The sequence below is a fragment of the Mobula birostris genome, chromosome 27 (assembly GCF_030028105.1).
Source record: "Mobula birostris isolate sMobBir1 chromosome 27, sMobBir1.hap1, whole genome shotgun sequence".
Classification (NCBI taxonomy): domain Eukaryota; kingdom Metazoa; phylum Chordata; class Chondrichthyes; order Myliobatiformes; family Myliobatidae; genus Mobula; species Mobula birostris.
Window position 1 is genome coordinate 17,438,623 of NC_092396.1, and position 21,478 is coordinate 17,460,100.

General features: G+C 43.5%; 1 protein-coding gene across 5 annotated transcripts in view; it reads left to right on the forward strand.

Annotated features, from left to right (window-relative positions):
* klhl21 (kelch-like family member 21) overlaps positions 1 to 21,478 on the forward strand; it is a 41,936-nt gene that overhangs the window by 9,889 nt on the left and 10,569 nt on the right. For 3 of the 5 annotated variants that reach the window (XM_072245326.1, XM_072245325.1, XM_072245324.1), the window contains one exon: positions 19,112 to 20,162. In XM_072245326.1, the coding sequence (XP_072101427.1) occupies positions 19,136 to 20,162 (1,027 nt within the window). In that variant the 5' untranslated portion in view covers positions 19,112 to 19,135. Of the gene's footprint in view, positions 1 to 14,188; positions 14,308 to 19,111; positions 20,163 to 21,478 lie in introns of those variants that run through there. The other 2 variants (XM_072245323.1, XM_072245327.1) reach the window with 1 other exon arrangement.

The window sequence follows — 21,478 nt, forward strand, 5'->3', positions numbered from 1 at the left end:
TTGCTCAATGCGGCCAGAAAGTTCCATTTTAACTTCATCAGCCCACAGGACTTGTTTTCAAAATGCATCAGGCTTGTTTAGATGTTCCTTTGCAAACTTCTGATGCTGAATTTTGTGGCGAGGATGCAGGAAAGGTTTTCTTCTGATGACTCTTCCATGAAGGTCATATTTGTGCAGGTGTCACTACACAGTAGAATAGTGTACCACCACTCCAGAGTCTGCTAAATTTTCCTGAAGGTCTTTTGCAGTCAAATGGGGGTTTTGATTTGCCTGTCTAGCAATCCTATGAGCAGTTCTCTCAGAAAGTTTTTTTGGTCTTCCAGACCTGAACTTGACCTCCATCGTTCCTGTTAACTGCCATTTCTTAATTACATTACAAACTGAGGAAACGGCTACCTGAAAGCGGTTTGCTATCTTCTTATAGCCTTCTCCTGCTTTGTGGGCATCATTTATTTTAATTTTCAGAGTGCTAGACAGCTGCTTAGAGGAGCCTATGGATGCTGATTGTTAGGACAAGGTTTGAGGAGTCAGGGTATTTATAAAGCTTTGAAATTTGCATCACCTGGCCTTTCCTAACGATGACTGTGAACAAGCCATAGCCCTAACAAGCTAATTAAGGTCTGAGACCTTGGTAAAAGTTATCTGAGAGCTCAAATTTCTTGGGGTGCCCAAACTTTTGCATGGTACTCCTTTCCTTTTTTCCCCACTCTAAAATTGTACAAAACAAAAATAATACACTAATCTTGCTTAAAATGTTGAAAAGAATATTTCATCTTTAACTTTGACTTTTGGAGATCAGTTCATCTTCTACTCAACTATTCACAGTAACAGAAATTTTGACTAGGGGTGCCCAAATTTTTGCATGCCACTGTTTGTCCTTAAGATAGCCTTTTTATGTGTAAGTGAAATTTCAGCACAGTCAATATTAAAAGCAAATATAAACAGATTTCTGGAATGTGAGACGCCAACAACAGCCAAAATATTTGTACTTACATTTAACATGTTTATAAATTGTTAAACTTAAAATACTGCTCATTTACAGTTAAGACAGTAATGCATTGTATTTTCCTCAAACATTTTTTTTTCTTTCTGTCACTTTGTATTGTTAATTATTTATCAAGAAGCTAAAATTTGCAGATGTTCTCTACCTATTGGTAATACCTTAAGATCCTCCAGTTTAAAGAGGTACAAATTATAATAAATGAAGGAACCTTTTCAACTTGAATCAGCAAGTGATCTTATAAACCACTGACAGATCTCCCCACATTGTAGTGTGGTTGCTGAGTCCAGTCCATCTATTGGCACAAGTTGGGGGGTGGAGGAGAAGAAACTTTATTTAAAAGAATTATACAAACTCCCAAGTAAAGAAACTTATTCTTGTTAAGGATGAAGAGTGTAAACATTAGTCTTCATGGTGGAACAGCACAGATGGTGTCTGTGAAAATCTATGGAAAGAATGCTGTTTTATTTTATAAATGAGCTCTCTTGTCAGTCTGATTCCAGACAATTCATTATTTTTGACGAATTTTCCTTGGGTTACTGGGTTTCACCTTTGATGGCTTAATGAAATGTATAAGCTTTTAATTTCATTGGTGGCAGGATGGATAAATGTACATTGGGCACTTGGAGTGGAGGCATCAGCTGCTCAGGAAACCCCATTACCACTTCTGTGAACAACTGGCCTTTTCTGCAACATCCATGTCCCCAAAATTAATTTTTCAAATGAGCTGGAAGCTTCAGGTTCGGCAGTCTGTGCTGCATTAGGTGTCCAGGTTGGGGCTCATTGTCTCCATTCTAGGAGTAGAAGTGATAATTAGCTGTGCCCTTGCTTGAAATAGGTGCTGAGTGATTTTCCAAGATGCACCGCACTCGTGGGCATTGGATGCCAATAGGATTGAGGTATGAGCGTAAAGCCTGATGCTGTCAGGCACCTTTAAAATAACTAAACATCTCGTGGATGTTCAACAAAATTTAGTAACAAAATTCAGTCAACATGGAGTGTGTTTAAGCAAGTGGGGGAAATCGCAAGGAAGCCTAGATCAACTGAAGGTAAAAACTTCAATGGTGAAGAGATTAAAATCTTGTTGTCCAGACCCTGTTGTTTATAATAACTACTTGTGGCATTGGAAGTATCGAAGTCCCTTGGAAACTTGAGTGTGAGGCAAAAAATACCTGCATATTGCATCACCGATATCTTTAACCTGTCACTTCGGCAGAATGAGGTAGCCACTTGCTTCAAGCAGGCTTCAGTTTTACTGGTGCCCAAGAAGAACGGGATAACCTGCCTCAGTGACTATCATCCAGTAACACATCCAATGTGATGATGTTCTTTGAGAGGTTGGTGATGAAACAAGTCAACTCCTGTCTGAGAAGCTACTTGGGTCCTCTTCCAATTTGCCTACTATCACAATAGGTCAATAGCACATGCCATTTCATTGGTTCTTCATTCAGCCCTGGAACATCGGGACAATGAAGATACAAACATTAGGATGCTCTTCACTGACTAGAGGTTGGCATTCAATACTATCATGCCCTCTAAACTAATCAATAAGCTTCAAGACCTTGGCCTCAATACCTCTTTGTGCAACCAGATCCTCGATTTCCTCACTTGTAGACCCCAGTCAGTTCAGATTAGTAATATCTCCTTCACAATCTCCATCAGTGCAGGTGCACTACAAGGCTGTGTGCTTAGCTCCCTGCTGTACTTGCTTTCCACTTATGACTGTGAGGCTAAGCACAGCTCCAATGCCATATTTAAATTTGCTGATGACACCACTGTTGTTGGCTGAATCAAAGGAGGTGCTGAATCAGCATATAGGAGGGAGATTAAAAATCTGGCTGAGTAGTGCCACAACAAAACCTCTCGCTCTATGTCAGCAAGACCAAGGAACTGATTATTGACTTCAAGAGGAAGAAACCAGAGGTCCATGAGCCAGCCCTCATTGGGGGATCGGAGGTGGAGGGGGTCAGCAATTTTAAATTCCTTTGTGTTATCGTTTCAGAGGATCTGTCCTGGGTCCGAACGCAAGTGCCATTATGAAGAAAGCAGAGGAGTGCCTCTACTTTCTTAGAAGTTTGTGAAGATTCAGCATGTCATCCTAAACTTTGACAGACTTCTATAGATGTGTGGTGGACAGTATATTGACTGGTTGCATCATGGCCTGGTATGGAATACCAATGCTTTTCAATGGAATAGCCTAAAAAAGTAGTGGTTACAGCCTAGTCCATCGCAGACAAAGCCCTTGCCACCATTTAGCACATCTACACAGAGCGCTGTCATGGGAAAGCATCCATCATCAAGGACCTCCACCACCCAGGCCATGCTGTCTTCTCACTGCTGCCATCAGGAAGTAGTTACATATGAGGCTCAGGACCCGTACCACCAAGTACAGGAACAGTTACTACCCCTCAGTCATCACTTTCTTGAACCAGAGGGGATAACTTCACCCACCCCAACTAATGGACTCACTTTTAAGGATTCTTTATCTCACGTTCTCAATATTTATTGCTTGCTTGCTTATTTATTATTTCCCTTTTGTTAACTTTCTGTATTTGCACAGTTTGTTGTCGTTTGCACCCTGGTTGATTGTCCTGTTGGGTGCAGTCTTACATTGATTCTACTGTGTTTCTTGTTTATTGTTATCACAAGCAAATGAATCTCAGTGTTGCATATGGTGATTGTATATGTACAGCACTTTGATAAGTTTATTTTGAACTTTGAACAGCACTCTTGACCTGATGTGTAACATTGAATGAGATATGATGCTCCATCAGGAATTGAGAGTGGTGCTGTATTAAGTGTTTTGGGATTCACTTTTATGTCACAGTATGTTATCCAACCTTTATAAACCTACCCCATGATCAACCTAAATCTTCCCTCGTACACAGCCAAATACTCTACATTTATCTTTCATCCATGTACCTATCTAAAAGTCGTCTAAATTACCCTAATGCATCTGCCTCAACCACCACCCCCAGCAGTGCACTGCAGGCACCCACCACTCTCTGTTTTAAAAAAAAAACTACCTCTGACATGTCCCCTATACTTTACTACTCTCCTCACTGACCTTAAAAGGATGTCCTCTGCACTTGCTGCACTGGGGAAAAAGTTGTCCACTCTATCTACACCTTTTATAATCTTATACACCCCTACTCAGTCACCTGTCATCTTCCTTTGTTCCAAAGTGAAAAAACCTTGCTGGATCACCCTATCCATATACAGTACTGTGCAAAAGTCTTAGGCACATATATAAGACTTCTGCGCAGTGCTGTATTTGTCAAATGTGGAGCAGTGAGCGAGTTTGTAAATCTGATGGGAGCAAAGGATATTGGGAATGGTGAGGGTGGAGCACCGTGCGAGGGGTGTGGGACAGGTGGCAGAGAAGGGGTGCCAGGGGCGGGAGGGGTGGCATGCGTGAAGACACACCCTGCCCTGAAAACACCAGGCAAGGTAATTTAATACCTTATTATTGATTTATTGATCATTACTGAATGTCTCTGCAGTGCTTCCTGCTCCCTCCCCTCTCCTTTCCACTTTTCCCAACAATGATTCCCCTTTTCCTGTCCCCTTCTCACTCTCAGTCCACAATAGAGACCCATAACAGGTTTATCATTACTCACATATGTCATGAAATTTGATTTTTTTTTTGCAGCAGCAGCTGTACAGTGCAATACATAAAATTACTACAGTATTATGCAGAAGTGTTAGGCACCCGAGCTATATATATATGGCCAAGACTTTTGCACAGTACTGTAAGACGTGGAAAGGATGTAGCCTTGAGAGTACACACACACACCCTTACCAGAAGGGTTTCTGTGTCGTGTGCAGGAAACTTGTCTGGCTTACTCCTCCCTGACTAGAGGGCTTACAGCCTTGTCTCTTGCACTGTTCAGCCAGCTCAGTGCAGACGAAGACATTCCTTCTGAGTCTAAGTCACTCCCTGAAACAGCTGTGTCTCTGACAACCTCTTGCATGCAAGCTGAAGGAATGAGGAATGTGTGCTTACTATTTGTCTGATTTGCAGCAATCTATATCTTTTATTGTGCATTTTACAAAATCAACTTTCAGCAGGGTAATGGTAAAATGGGATTTGGTTACCAATGCTGGATGTCAATGATTGTTGCACTTAGCTTGCATGGGAAAATGTATGTGCTTGGATTACTTTTGTAGATTTTGTAGATTTTAACTGTTTTCAGATGTTCAACAGCAGAAACTTTTCCTTGCTGAGTTCTTCCAACACTTTATGTGTGTTGCTCCACACTTTGTCCTCTTCTGATTTCAAGTTGTTCCCTGTTTGTAATGCTGGAGATTTCTGAAATCTCTGTTGTGGATACCTGGGGTAACTTGCATGGCAAATCAAAACCTATGTTGCTAGTAAACCGGTTTTATTATTGGTCATGGATCAGGGCAAGTTTCATTTCTCTGGCCCATGGATAGTTCAGGGAATTAGAGATCTTAGTATTTACAAAGACTCCGAAATGGAGTTTGGGTGGAAGAGGCTCTAGGGTGATCTGATTTCAAAACAGCAAGGATGTAGGGAGGGAGCAAGGAAGTATTTGTAAGATGGGCACAATTGCAAGATGTGAGGAAAAAGTCAGAGTGAAATGGACTGAGCTGTGGAGCTAGAGGGAGAAGGGTTTGCAGTTTGGACTGAAGAGGTTTACTTACATGAGTCAATGGTTTCAGAAGCCTTTAAGTCCCATGCCACCAGGTTCAGGAACAGTTATTACCCCTCAGCCATCAGGCTACTGAACCTGTGTGGATAACTTCACTCACCTCCACTCTGAACTGATTCCACAATATGAAGTCACTTTCAAGGACTCTACAACTCACGTTATCAGTATGCATGTTTTTAATGTATGCATTACTTATTCAGTTAGTTAGTTGATTTATTTATTCCTTCCACAGCTTGCCTTTATATGCAGATTTGTTAATTGTTAATCTTTGTTTTGTGTGTAGTTTTTCATTGATTCTATTCTATTTTTGTGTTGTACTGCAAATGCCTGCAAGAAAATGAATCTCAAGGGAGTATATGATGACATATGCATACTTGAATAACAAATTTGAACATCATGTAATCTGTCTGGATTGTAGGTCAACTCCTAATATGGGCTATTACCTCTCAGAGGTCTGGGTTTAGTGCTCCAATTTAAAACTTCTGGAAGTTTGTAGTTAATAGTTATCGGAATAACATGGGGAGATGCTCTTTGCTATTTTATGATTTGAAAGGTTAGCATGAATAATTGTTTTCAGCACCTTTTACTCTGAGTTGAAATGACATTTGTATAATCTCAGTCACAGTATGCTTATCAAAGACTGCCATCTTCTTGCTGTCAAGTTACAGCCCACTGCAGCTCGAGCAACAGTACTTCCGGATTAAAGGTTTTGCATGGTTTTACTATCGAGATAACAGGATCTGAGCAGAATGAAATTCTTGCAAAAGACAGTGGAATTTTGTGCATTTGTTACAACATAAAACAGTTTACAGCAGAGTATCCAGGACACAGGACCTTTAGACTATTTCCAAAGCAATCCCCAGTCCACAAACTGATTAAAATGGTAAGCTTGAGTGGTGTTCATACCTCTGCCCAGATTCTTAAAGAGCATGGACACCCATTCAACTGTTAAGTGCCTTTATTTGCAGTGAACTGAAGCCAGATCCAGGTCCACTTCTTCTGTTGCAGATTGGCCTGAATCAGAGTTTAATTTGGCCTTAAATAAATGAATCTGTGCAGAATCTTGAATGTAGTTTCACACTGATGTGTATTCTGTGCATTCTACATCTCTTAATTTTGTTTTGGGATCTGGATGCATCTAGTAAGGCTAGCATCTATTACTCATCCCTAATTATCCTGGCAAAATGGTGGTGAGCCATCACTTTGAGCTACTGCACTCATTCTAGTAAAAGTATATCCACAGTATTTATTAAAGTTCAAAGTACGTTTATTATTAAAATATGTATACGACCTTGAGATTTGTCTTCCCACATGCAGCAACAACAATGACGAACTACCATAGAACCCATTTAAAGAAAGTCCCCACACAACACAACCATCAAACTTCTGAGGGGAAAGAAAAAGAACAAATTGTGCCAACAGCAAAAAGCGAACAAATAACAGAACATTAAACTCAAGCCACCGAGTCCCCAAAAGTGAGTCCACAGCCACGAGTCCCTGAGGCAAGGGAAGCCTGTCCAGAAGCCAATTGCCACAGTCACAGTCACCAGGTCACTCAATTCAACACTGTGTCGATGGCTGCAGGCCACAGCCGGAGATTCAGTTCCGTGCTGAGTGCATCGATCAAATTGCACAAATAAAAAAGTGCACTCGGCACTGAGGACATTAAACATCAAACTACAGAGAGTTAAAAGGCTGTAGACTCTGCATTGGTGAAGGACTGGTAGTATATTTGGAGTCCTGGCAGGAGTCCTTTCCGCCCCTTGTAAAGTGGCCTTGTTACAAAACAAACATCCCTTCGGTCTGACTGAACTGCACATAATCAGAGTATCCAGCTTTGGAACCCTTTCTGTTATATTTGCAGCAACACACATAAAAGTTGCTGGTGAACGCAGCAGGCCGGGCAGCATCTCTAGGAAGAGGTGCAGTCGACGTTTCAGGCCGAGACCCTTCGTCAGGACTAACTGAAGGAAGAGTGAGTAAGAGATTTGAAAGTTGGAGGGGGAGGGGGAGATCCAAAATGATAGGAGAAGACAGGATACTCCCTTTTGCCTATCACCTGTCCAGCTCTTGGCTCCATCCCTCCCCCTCCTGTCTTCTCCTATCATTTTGGATCTCCCCCTCCCCCTCCAACTTTCAAATCCCTTACTCACTCTTCCTTCAGTTAGTCCTGACGAAGGGTCTCGGCCTGAAACATCGACTGCACCTCTTCCTAGAGATGCTGCCCGGCCTGCTGCGTTCACCAGCAACTTTTATGTGTGTTGCTTGAATTTCCAGCATCTGCAGAATTCCTGTTGTTTGCGCTGTTATATTTGCTCCTTGCTCTTGTATAACTTCATTGTATCATTGTATTATAACTAATTGTTTGAAAATAGATGGAATGGGAATGTGGTTTTAATTTATGTGCTTTCTGTTGTATGTGTAGTGTAACACTTAACAGGGGAATTGGAACAGTGTGGTAGTAAAGTATTGTTATTGGATTAGTGACCGAGAGTCTTGAACTAGTCATTCACATTGATCCAGGCTGTAGAAAAATTTCAAAACAGCGTATAAAAATCTAAGACCTAGAAACCTGACCACATTTAGTAAGGATAGGCAGTAACATTTCCACCATGATTATTCTAAACACTGGTGTTTCACGAGGTTACGTTGTCAGACCCTTACTCTACTCCCTCTACACTCATGACTGCGTGGCCAGATTCTGCTTAAAACTCCTTCTCTGAGTTTGCAGATGATACCACCACAGTGGGCTCAAGTTTGCAAGGAGTCAAAATGCAGGAAGGAGATAGAGAGCTTAGTAACATGACAACAATCCCACCCTCAATGTCAGCTTAAGAAACAAGCTCTTCATTGACTTTAGAAAGCAGGCAATGCACATGCTTCTGTTTACATCAATAGTGCTGAGGTGAGGAACTTCAGATTCCTAGGAATAAACATCACCAAGATCCAGTCCTGTCCAACCACGAAGATGCCACAGCCAAGACTGCTCACCAATGCCTCCATTTCTTCAGGAGGCAAAAGAAATCTGGCATATTCCATCTGACCCTCACCAACTTTCATTGATGCACCATGGAAGCATCCTATCTGGATGCATAATGTCTTGGTATGGCAACTGTTCTACACGTAACTGCACTGATTTGTGGAGACAGCTCAGCACATCTCAGAAACCATCTACCTCTCCATGGACTCTGTCTTCTTGCTGCCTCAGAAAAGCAGCAATTATAATCAAAGACCCCATCCACCCTGGACATTCTCTCTCCTCCTTCCCACCGATCAGAAGATACAAAAGCCTGAAAGCACATACCACCAGACTCAAGGACAGCCTCTTCCCCACTGTTATATTCCACCGGGATACAACACAGAGCGTCATAGGAAGTCATTCCTGCCTGTGGCCATCAAACTTTAAAACTCATCCCTTGGAGGGTCAGACACCCTGAGCCAATAGGCTGGTCCTGGACTTACTTCCTGGCATAAATTACATATTACTATTTAATTATTTATGGTTTTATTACTACTTAATTATTTATGGTGCAACTGTAACAAAAACCAATTTCCCCCGGGATCATTGAAGTATGACTATGACTATAAGACTATTGAATGGTTCGCTGGTATGATAAGATAGACTCTTGACCTCACAATCCACCTCATAACGATCTTGCACCTCATTACCTACCTGTACTGTGCTTTCTCTGTGGCTGTTACACTTTATTTTTTATTCTGTTATTGTTTACTCTGTACTACCTCAATGCACTGTGTAATGAACAGGACTGTATGAACAATATGCAGGGCAAGCTTTGCACTGTACCTCTGTACTGTATATGTAACAATAATAAACCAATACAACTCCAAATAAAACTATGGTATTGGTAGAAATTCCATGAAGGTGTCAGATTGATGCGAAATCTCACCTGGCGAGTGTCTTACTTGCCAAGGCAAAAAAAAAACACGGATGAATCTGAAGTGACAATTCCAAACTTTTTCAAATCTTGCAGACAAAATAGGGTCAGGCAATAAATAACTCGCTCAAAACTTGCACACAGAGAGTGAATTGTATCTTTTAAAAAATCTTGGAATGTTTGTGGGTGTTGTTGGTGGGTGGAGTTCACAATGGAAAAAGGAGGACTGTCTGTTTCAGAATTGTCAGGCTGTGTTCAGTCTTGGGAGATCTTGCTGTTATCTGAAGCCTGTCAGACTTAAAGGTTATAACTTGCATTGAGCTTACTTGAGAATAAAGGAACTAACCTATAATGTTATTCATTTTACCCTCCATTGAGTTTGGAATTTGGAAAGCTGGAATCCATGGAACAGCTCACAGAATTACTGTACCTTGTATACAATTCAGGCAGTTTCTTGGTTTTTAATTCTGTTTCTCTTTCTGAAAGATCTGTCTGCTGCTGTGTGTTGCTGTCAAAGGGGAGTTCTCTGTGGTCTTTGTAGAATCTTGGTGCTTCTTCTATAGACAGGAAAAGGACTTGATTTAAAAGGGAAGTTCACCTCACCAAACTGAAATATGCTGCAGCAAGGGTGAAATAGGCAGGTTCGGGAGCAGTTACTGGTCTGCAGCTATCGGGCTCCTGGATGGATTTCACTCCCCTCAGCGCTGAACGAGCTGTGCAGCCATAGGCTCACTTTCAGGGACTCTGCAGTTCATATTCATAATGCCCCACCTCCCCCTCGTACCCCATCTGTTACTTATTTTTATACACACATTCTTTCTCTCACTCTCCTTTTTCTCCCTCTGTCCCTCTGAATATACCCCTTGCCCATCCTCTGGGTCCCCCCCCCCCGCCCCCCGTCTTTCTTCCCGGACCTCCTGTCCCATGATCCTCTCGTATCCCTTTTGCCTATCACCTGTCCAGCTCTTGGCTCCATCCCTCCCCCTCCTGTCTTCTCCTATCATTTTGGATCTCCCCCTCCTCTTCCAACTTTCAAATCCCTTACTCACTCTTCCTTCAGTTAGTCCTGACGAAGGGTCTCGGCCTGAAACGTCGACTGTACCTCTTCCTAGCGATGCTGCCTGGTCTGCTGCGTTCACCAGCAACTTTTATGTGTGTTGCTTGAATTTCCAGCATCTGCAGATTTCCTCGTGTTTGAGTTCATATTCCATATGTTTTTGTTTACTTATTTTTACTAATTGTGCAATTTGAGCCCTTTTGCAAATTGGACACGAGGTGGTCTTGTTGTGTGTGTTCTTTAGTGAATTCTGTTTGTTTCTTTGTGAGTGCCTGCAAGAAGACAAATCTCAAGATTGTATAGGATATATAGCGGTTATTTTTATAACCGCTCATCTACGCGCCCACTACATCTAGTGCTCTAAGGCAGTAAGCTCAACGTTGTAAGCAGTCAGTTTTCACAAAATTCGAAATACAGCCAGTTGTGAGACTGAGGGATGGGTGCACAGAATGGATTAAATAATGCGTTGTCATTTTGTAACTGATTTATAAACCCAACAAAAACTCTCACATTTGAACAAATTTTTTGTTGCTTCGTGAAAGCTTGGAGTTTAGAAGGCGACAGAGTATTTAACCTGAATAAGTATTTAATCCTAGGGGTTCTTGACATGTGGATTCGGAGAGAGTGCTTCCTCCTGAGAATCTAGAAGTTTCAAAAACAAGGGGTTGCCCATTTAAGACTGAGGCATTTTTTTTCTGAGAATTGTGGATCTTTGGAACTTTCTTTTGGGGGGGGAGTTCTTGTATTTCTTTGAATATTTTCAAGGGAGAGGTAGAAGATTCTTGATAAACAAGGGGGCAAAAGGTAATGAGTAGATTGGCAGAGAGCGGCTTGCAAGGAATCGCCACGCTGCAGTGCCATCTCGCATATATTCAGTTGTATTGAATCCTGTATCCTGTTATTGCATTCCCCTTGTACTACATCAATGTACTAATATGATGGAATGATCTGATCGAGGGCATGAAAAACAAAGTTTTTCTCTGTACTAATATATCATTTTAATTTATAAAGAAAGTTTACTGGGATGAACAGGAGTGTGAAGTTAAAGTTATAATCAAATCAGCCGTGGATTTATTAATTGGCCGATTGGTTCCAGAGGCCACTTGGCATACGTACGCCACTGCCTCAGATGCTGTTGTGATTGCTGCAGGACATGAGCTTGCTGTTAGGTGGCGCAGCAATGCAGGTTTGGGTGTAATGCTGGTCCTTTGCCAATAGGTGGGGTTGTACTCGCCCTCGTGGTGGCCCTGAGCGGTTGGCTTGCCGTACTCTATTGGGTTACTACCTGGGGGCTTTGGTTCAGTGCAGCCCAGGACATGTTCTGCTGACCCAGGGCATAACACAACTTCGGAGTTCAATTTGTGCAAATAAACTCAGTGGCCACTTTATTAAGTACAGGAGTGTTTTTTTTTACTGCTGAAGCCCAACCACTTCAAGGATCGACATGTCATGCTCTTCCACACACCACTGTTGTAATGTGTGTATTTTTTGTGCTACTGTTGCCTTCTTGTCAGTTTGAACCAGTCTACCCATTTTCCTCTGACCTCTCTCATTAACAAAGTGTTTTCAACCACAGAACTGCCACTCACTGGATGTTCTTTATTTTTTGTACCATTCTCTCTAAACTCTAGAGAATGTTGAATCAGGTTTAATGTCATGATATATATCATGAAATTTGTTTTATGGCGGCAGTTTAGTGTAATACATATGAGATATGGGAGCAGAATTAGGCCATAGAGTTTGCTCCACAATTCCATCATAGTTTATTTATTAATCCCTCTCAACTCCATTCTCCTGCCTTTCTCCCCTGACTAATCAAGAACCTATCAACCTCTGCTTTAAGTATAACCAATGACTTGATCTCTACAGCTGTCTGTGGCATTGAATCGCAGACTCACTACTCTCTGGCTCAAGAAATTCCTCCAGATCTCTATTCTAAATAGATGTCCCTCTGTTCTGAGGTTGAGCCCTCTGGACCTAGACTCCACCACTATAGGAAACATCCTCTTCCCATCTACTGTATGTAGGCCTTCCAATATTCAGTGGGTTTCAATGAGATTACCCCCCCCCCCCCGGTTCTTCTAAATTCTAGTGTTTACAGGTCCGGAGCCATCAAACACTCTTCATATGTTAACCCTTTTATTTCCAGAATAATTCTCATGAACCTCCTCTGAACGCTCTCTAATGCCAGCAACATCTTTTCTTGGGTAAGGGGCCCAAAAATGCTTTCAATACTCCAAGGGCAATTTGATCAATGCCTTATAAAGCCTCAGCATTAAGTCCTTGCTTTTATATTCTAGTCCTCTTGAAATGAATGCGAACGTTGCATTTGCCCTCCTTACCACTGACTCAACCTAGAAGTTAACCTTTAGGGAATCCTGCACAAGGACTCTTAAGTCCCTTTACACCTGAGATTTTTTAATTATCTCCCCATTTAAAAAGTTATCTGCACCTTTATTCCTTCTACCGAGGTGCATGACCAATCACTTCCCTACACTGTATTCCATCTGCCACTGCTTGCGTCTCTACCTACGTTCCACAAACTTGGCCACAAAGCTATTAATTCCTTAATCCAAATCATTAGCATATAACATGAAAGCAGCAGACAAACACCGACCCTGTGGAGCACCACTAGTCAACATTAACCAACCAGCAAAGACCCCCTTTATTCCTATTATTTGCCTCCTGTCGGTAAGCCGATCTTTCCTGTAATACCATTGGCCCTTAGCTTGTTAAGCAGCCTCATGTGTGGCACCTTGTCAAAGACCTTCTGAAAATCCAAGTGTACAATATCCACTGACTCTCCTTTGTCTATCCTGGTTGTCATTTCAACAATTATAAAGTGTAAAGAATTATATAAAGTTGGAGATTAAAGAACAGATATGGAGTAAAATGTGTATGAAGACAGAAACACTAGCGTGTATTTACAATTTATCACCATGTTTTAATATGTTTAGAGTTAAAATGGAGTTAAAGGAAAATCTGAAGACAGGTGACTAAAACAAATATTTTGAATCTTCAAACCGGTAAACAAACCAAGATCCAGTTTTGCACCCCCCCCCCCACTCTCCATAACCTCCCTAACATACAACATTGAAATCTGCACAGCTCCTGTTCGCTTGTGTGTTCCTGTTTGCCATGCCTTCAATTCTCAAGACTTTAAGTAATTTCCTGCCTCAAATACTCTAGTTCTCCTTTAAGGTGCTGCTTTAACCTTTCCTCTTTGACTAAACTATCTTACTCACTTCCACTATAATAAAAAATAAGAAAATGCGAGTCAGGCAGCCTCCATAGAGAGTTAATATATTGGGTTTCTTCAGAGTCTGGTTTATTCATCAGAGCCTAATATCTGCTATGTAGCTCTGTGTTTAATTTTGCCTATTTACATTTACAGTAAAGCATGCTATTAATAAAAAGCTGTTGCCCAATAAGTGGGGTCCATGATGAGTTGTTAAATTTGTTTAGCCTTAAGCATACATGTTTTTAAAACAACCTCAGCTCATTTAATTAGCCCGTGTTCTTGCTGACAACTAGAGTTACTCATAGCTGACGTCTGTGTACTGTGACTGGATATTGCATGTGAGACTCACACAGTCCTGTGTGTGAAGTTTACTAAGCTTGAAGGGACAAGTGAATTCAGAAACCATTTGGGAACAACAATTTAGTGAAAGATTCATAGTAAGTACAATGTCTTTTTTTTCCACTTTCTGTAGGTATCAAATCTTTACCTGCTGCTGATTTATAAGCCCAGCTAACACTTAGCTGTTCCTAACCTACCAGTTATCATTTACAGGCATCGACTGTTTGACTGGGTGGCTTGTGAGTTTAGTCTCACCCTTGTCCATTGTCATCATGATGGCCGTTCAGTGTGTCAGCTGCAACAATCCCAGCTGATTTTAATTTAAATGCACTCTCTGTGACACTCGAGTACCAAGGCCACTTGTGCCTCCCTTTCTGCCTGCTCTTTTCTTACCTGGGCCAGCTCTTTGAGTTAGACCACCAAGAGAAGCTTGAATCATATAAGATGCCAGAGTCACAGTACGATGGCGCTTTTGTTCATGATAATGGAATAAATGAACAAAATTGTTTCTCATTGGCTTAGGAATTTCCCTTTGATTTAAAAATATCACAATGTCATTCTTATTATTTATTTGTCTATTGAGATACAACACGGAACAGGCCTTTCGGACACTTTGAGCCACGTCACCCAGCAACCAATGATTTAACCGTAGCCTAATCACAGGACAACTTACAATGACCAACTAACCTACCAACTGGTACCTCTTTGGACCATGGGAGGAAACCGGAGCACCCGGAGGAATCCCACGCAGTCACAGGGATAATGTAGAAACTTTTTACAGACTGTGGCAGGAATATGCTGTTCATTTTACAGACCAACCTACTTCTGGTTCATTGTTTCCTCCGATTTCATTACCCATCAACACTGCAGCTCCTGAGTGGTGAACTCAAGATCTGGACCAGGCTTCTGCAACTCAGCTGAGATTGAAAAGCTGGTAAAAATGGGAGCTACCTTTAAATGTGTCAGTTAAAATGGTGATTTCTTTTTACTTTAAGAGTCAATCTTCAACCCTTTTTTTTATTAGTTAAGTTTACACAATGTTCTTAGTTAGAGAAGTGTGGTTCTGAGATCTCCATAACACAATAAGTGATGTTCCCTGCGATAATGTGAACTTGGTGCAGAAGTAGGTGACACAGCCTTTCAAGATGCTTTGTCACTTAATAGATGGGTTAATTAGTTGTGGGTAGCGGTGTTAGTGCTGGAAGCATGGTGATATTTGCGGGCTGCCCCAGCACAATCCTCGGACTGTGTTGGTCCTTGACACAAATGACATTGTTGTATATTTCGATATACATGTGACAAAGCTAATCTTTATCTTTATAAATTGATAGCTGATCTGATTGCAAACTTAACTCTGCATTCTGTTCCATCTGTGGTAGCCTTTCACCCTCTTATGAATAATCCATCTACCTCAGCCCTGAAATATTCAAAGGCACTGCTTCTGGAGTCATGGGGTGAGTCATAGAGCACAGGCTCAGGCCTTTAGTGCACCATGTCCTTATCAACCACTGCAACACACAAAATGTGGGAGGAACTCAGCAGCTCAGGCAGCATCTATGGAAATGAATAAACAGTCAACATTTCGGGCCAAGACCCTCATCAGGACTAGAAAGGAAAGGGAAAGAAGCCAGAATAAGAGGTTGGGAGGGGAGGGAGTACAAGCTAGAAGGTGATAGGTGAGGCCAGGTGTGTCGGGGAGGAGGATGAAGTAAGAAGATGGGAGGTGATAGGTGGAAAAGGTCAAAGGCTAGAGTATCGGATAGGAGAGCGGACCATGGAAGAAAGAGAAAGAGGAGGAGAAGAGGTAAGGGGGAGCCTAAGAGGGAAATGAAGAGAGGGAAGGGGTAATTACTGGAATTGGAGGTTCTTACAAAAATAGAGGGCTATGCGGTAGGGAAATTCTAGGCAGCTTCATTGTCAGTAGGTAGGTTACATGGTCGGCACAACATTGTGGGCCGAAGGGCCTGTTATGTGCTGTAGATTTTCTATGTTCTGTGTTACCTAGGCAGAATATAAGGTGTTGTTCCTCCAACCTGAGAGTAGCCTCATCATGAAAGAAGAGCAATCCATGGACTGACATGTCAGAATGGGAATGGGGATTGCGATTTAAATGGTTGGCTGCTGGGAAATCCTGTTGCAGATGGAGTGAAGGTGCTCAATAAAGCAGTTCTCCCCCCCCCCCCCCTTCCCCCCAATCTTTGTTGGGTCTCACCAATGTAGAAGAGGCAGCATTGGGAGCACTACATACAGGAAATGGCCCCAACAGATTCACAGGTGAAGTGTTGTCTCACCTCGAAGGACTGTTTGGTGCCTTGAATGGAGGTTAATGGGAAGGTGTAGCACTTCTGCCAATTACAGGGTTTAGTGCCCAGGAGGGAGATTCGTGGAGAGTGCCCAACACCAACCATAAGTATTTATCCATACTAATCCCATTTATCTACATGTGATCCCTTGCCCTCAGTGTTTTGGTGATTGAAATATTTGCCTCAGTACTTGTAAGTATTCTGAGAATTCTTACCTCTACCACCCACTCAGGCTGTGTTGTCCAAATTTATAGTCTTCTCTAAACCAATTACTGCTTACCTGAGATCCATCCCTTTAGTTTTAGGTGCTTCTGATTGAGGGAAATATTTCCAATTATCTTTACCATCAATACTCCTCCTAGTTTTGAATACCTCTGTCAGGTCCCCCTCAGCTTCCTTCACTCCAAGAAAAACATGCTGAGCCTAATCAATTTCTCATCATAACTGAACACTCCATTGCATGTGATATTCTGGTGAATCCACTGCAACTTCCTGTAAGATACCAGTGAGATCAGTACACAATACTCAAACTGTACTAAGTAAATCTAGCTGTGATCTAACTCAATCTCCCTGCACCCATGTTCTCTGCCCAGCTAACGAGAGCAAGTTTCCCATTTTCTGCCTTCATCACCTCATCTACAGGTGCTGCCACCTTCAGCAATCCTTGAACTTGTGCATCAAGGTTCTTCTATTCCTTGGATCCCATCTTTCATTTGTATGGTCACCTCTCACTTGTCCTCCCAAAGTGCACTTTCAATTTATCAGGACTATATTCTGTCTTCCATTTAAATCTCATCATTCCTTTGCCTGCAACGTTCTTGTGCAAATTCCAGTGATACTGAGGTGCCATTAAGACTTATTTTAATTGCTGAAGTTTTGCTGTAGTGGTTTACTCAGAATGTTCTGCAGGGACTAGAGTGAATAAGGGGTGCGGAATAAATGAAATTTGGTGCTTTAAGAGAATGAGAAGAGAAATTGACAAGATACTGTTTTGCACAAGGTAAAGACCATTGTACTATAAGGGAGAATGAGATGAGTTTGGTGGAAGGAGTCTGGGAGAGTGATGGACTGAATGGACTTATGCACTGTGGTAAGGTTCAATGCCATTAAAGTTACGTGGTGGTCCTCATTTCAGGGTTTGGTTTTTTGTTAAAGCTCTGCACTTGAACAAGAAGCGCACAGATGGCATACTCAAGGCTTCAGACTAGGTTCCTGACCAACATTATCCTGGGTCTCTCAAGAGGCTACAGATGCTGGAGTCTGGAGCAATAAACAAATGTGCTGGAGAAATTTGGCAGGTCGAGTAGCATCTGTGGGGGTCAGGGATTGCTGACATTTCGACAGTTCTGATTCAGGGTTTCACCCCAAAATGTTGACAATTCCTTCCCCTCTTCCCCCCCCCCCCCCACCACCTTGCCGCAGATATGCTCAACACACTGTTCCTCCAGCATACTGTTAACATTGTTGGAAATGCCAGCATTCTGGGAGAGCTTTTTAAATGGAGGCCATGACCGATTGAATAACTTGAAATCTATTGGAGTTGTCCCAGTGTCAGGGAACAACTCCATGAAGTTGAGGGATGGTCACACCTGTGTGACTGAGCCCAGACGTAGCGTGGGATTATTGGTTTTGTTCAGGCTCCATCAAACCACGTTATAAACTTTTGTGGGAAGAGAGCCATGGACATCCTGAAGGGCTTCAAGTCAGTGAAGAACTTTTGAAATGTTATGATACAGTTATGATTTAGGAGACATAACCATCAATTTGCTCACCCAAAGATCCAAACATAGTTATAAGTCCAGATAAAATCTGTGTTTGGAGCAGTTGATTGAGGTTTGAATATTAGGTAACCAGGGAGTTCTGCTGTTCTTTAAACCCTCTGTGAATATTTAAACCCATACCTCTCAAGTAGATGTAATATTTCCCATTCATAACTGTGACCACAGTACTGTAGGTGCTGGCATGATTCTGTTACTGCTCTGGGCGTTTCCGGTGACATCTGCTAGGAGTTTGTATGTTCTCCCCGTGAACTGCGTTGGTATTCTCCGGGTGCTCTGATTTCCTCCCACAGTCCAAAGACGTACCGGGTGGGTTAATTGGTCATTGTAAATTGTCCCGTGATTAGGTTAGGGTTGATCAGGTTTGTCCGGGGTTGCTGGGGCGGCGTGGCTTGAGGGGTCAACTCTGCACTGTATCTCTAAATAAATAAATACTTCTGCTTGGCGGGGAAGCGTTAATAGAGCTCAGCCATAAAGAGAAGGTATTGCATTGAACTCAGCGCTCCGACCCCAGTGGATCCTCACTTGTACTTGTGCTCCACGCAAGCTTCGTGCTATTGCGGAGGAGGAGGTGGGGTCTGGAAGGCCACAGAGTTGTTCCATGACTGTGTTGTGTGACTGAGCTGGGAGTATTGGGTTGCTGACAAGTTTCAGTCAGCCAAGTTTTAATCCATTGAATGCGAGTAGTGTCAGCGTGATTTATGAGTCCCACCTGGTGTGGTTGCTGGTAAATATAACGCGCCACATGAGGAGGTTGGCTATAAAGCTGCTGAGGTCCCACGCGCTCTGTAATCACCTCTCGCTCTCTCTGATTTTTACAGATGATTTGATCCCCAGCCATCAGGATGGAACGGCCGAGCATAGTAACCCAGGCCTCTGTGTTGCCCTTCTTCGACCCCAGTCATGCCCTCAACATCCTGCAGGGCATCAACGAGCTGCGGATAGAGCGCAAGTTTTTTGACATGACCCTGTGGGTGGATGGCCAGGACTTCCCCTGTCACCGCACCGTGCTGGCAGCAGCCAGCCACTACTTCAAGGCCATGTTTGCTGGCCGGCTGAAGGAGAGCTATGCCGAGCGGGTGGAGCTGCATGGGGTGAAGGCCGACATCCTAGGCCTACTGCTGGACTTCTCCTACACTGGCCAGGTGACTGTCACCCAGAGTAACGTGGAGCCTCTGGCCCGGGCCGCCGACCTCTTCCAGTTCCACTCAGTGAAGGAGGCATGCTGCGCCTACCTGGAGCGCCAACTGGACGTGACCAACTGCCTGGAGATCCAGGAGTTCGCTGAGGCCTACGCCTGCCGGAGCCTGGCCGAGAGTGCCAAGAGCTTCATCCTGCGCCACATCATCGAGCTGTCGGAGGAGAAGGAGTTCGAGGCGCTACCCCAGCGCCGGCTGCTCGAGTACCTGTCCGACGACAGGCTGCACGTCGACAAAGAGGAGGTGGCCTACCAGCTGGCGCTGCGGTGGGTCAAGGCCGATCCCAAGCGCCGGCTGCGCTTCTGGCCCGAGCTCTTCGAGCACGTGCGCCTGCCCTTCATCCGCCGCTTCTACCTGCTGGCCTACGTGGAGAGCGACCCGCTCGTCTACTACTCCCCATTCTGTCTCAAGCTCATCCACCAGGCCCGGGCCTTTCAGTCGTCCGAGTACGACCGGCATGACTACCCGTGTGAGAGGATGAGGGCCCGCCCCTCCACTGGCCTGGCCGAGATACTGGTGGTGGTGGGCGGCTGCAACAAGGACTGTGACGAGCTGGTAACGGTGGATTGCTTCAACCCACAGACTGGCCAGTGGCGATACCTCGCCGAGTTCCCTGACCACCTGGCCGGAGGCTACAGCATCACCGCCTTCGGCAATGACATCTATGTAACAGGCAAGTATTCACATTTAGCCCAGCACTGTCCCAAAGGGCCTCAAGGCTAGCAAACTACTTGAATTTCTGTCTCCATAGCAACACCTGTAGGCTCATGTGACCCCCCCCCCCCCCACCAGTCCTGCTGCCTATTCATTTTGGGTCAGGATCCCCCCCCTTGTGGGCTTTGGAGGACCATGTATTTTCTAATTCTGGGCAGGTGGCCATTGGCCCAGTTGTAGCCAGTTCTGAGGTCACTGGGCCTGTGCAATTTCAGATGGCATCCAGTGCTAATCTGATGGCACAAAATCCTACTGTGTACAAGACCGCCAAGAGCACTGAAGCAGGTATTTGTCCAGAGACTTCCTTCAGCTTGCTAACATCACAGTTAGAGAGTCTGAGGATTACCTGCCACAGGGATCCTCTCCCACTTTATTGATTAAAGATTAGTTTTATTTGTCATCAAACCATAAAGAATCTATCCTCTCCTATTAGAGCCCTCCTTCTCCAGCCCTGTATCTCTTTCACCAATCAACTTTACTTCACCCCTACTCCTCCCAGTGTCACCTATCACCTTGTGTTTCTCCCTCCCCTCCCTCCACCTTTTAAATCTACTCCTCATCTTTTGTTCTTCAGGCCTGCTGAAGGGTCTCGGCCCAAAACATCAACTGTACTTTTTTCCGTAGATGCTGCCCTGCCTGTTGAGTTCCTCCAGCATGTTGTGTGTGTTGCTTGGATTTTCAGCATCTGCAGATTTTCTCTCTCTTGTGAGTGAAATGTCTTGTTGGTGTCAACATTCAGCGCAGTCCTAGATGTGCCGGGGGCAGCCCGCAACTGTTGGCATGCTGCCAGTGCAACCATTGCGTGCCCACAACTTACTAACCCTAACTTGTATGTCTTTGGAACGTGGGAGGAAACCAGAGCTCCCAGGGAAAACCCATGCGGTCACAGGGAGAACATGCAGAAGCCTTGCGGATAGCGTCAGGAATTGAACTTTGATCGCTGACACTGCTAACCACTACGCTACCGTGCCGCTGTTTGTTTAGAGACCTGCTTCGGCTTGCTAAAGGTCCTGCCCTAACCTTGCCCACAGTCAGAGAGTCTGAGGATTACCCACCCCAGTGACCTTCTCACACTTTCATAGTCTCTACTCAATAAAGAGAAAGAGACCTGTTTCCTTTAACTGCTCATACAGAGCAGAATATCCAGACTTCCTTGTCAATACATCACGCTTCAGGCTATAGATTGTATCAGCCTGATGTTTAGTAGCTGATTAACATTGCAATCCCAGCATTTGATCCGTAGCCCTTGTCTCCAACTAATAAAAATCTACCTCA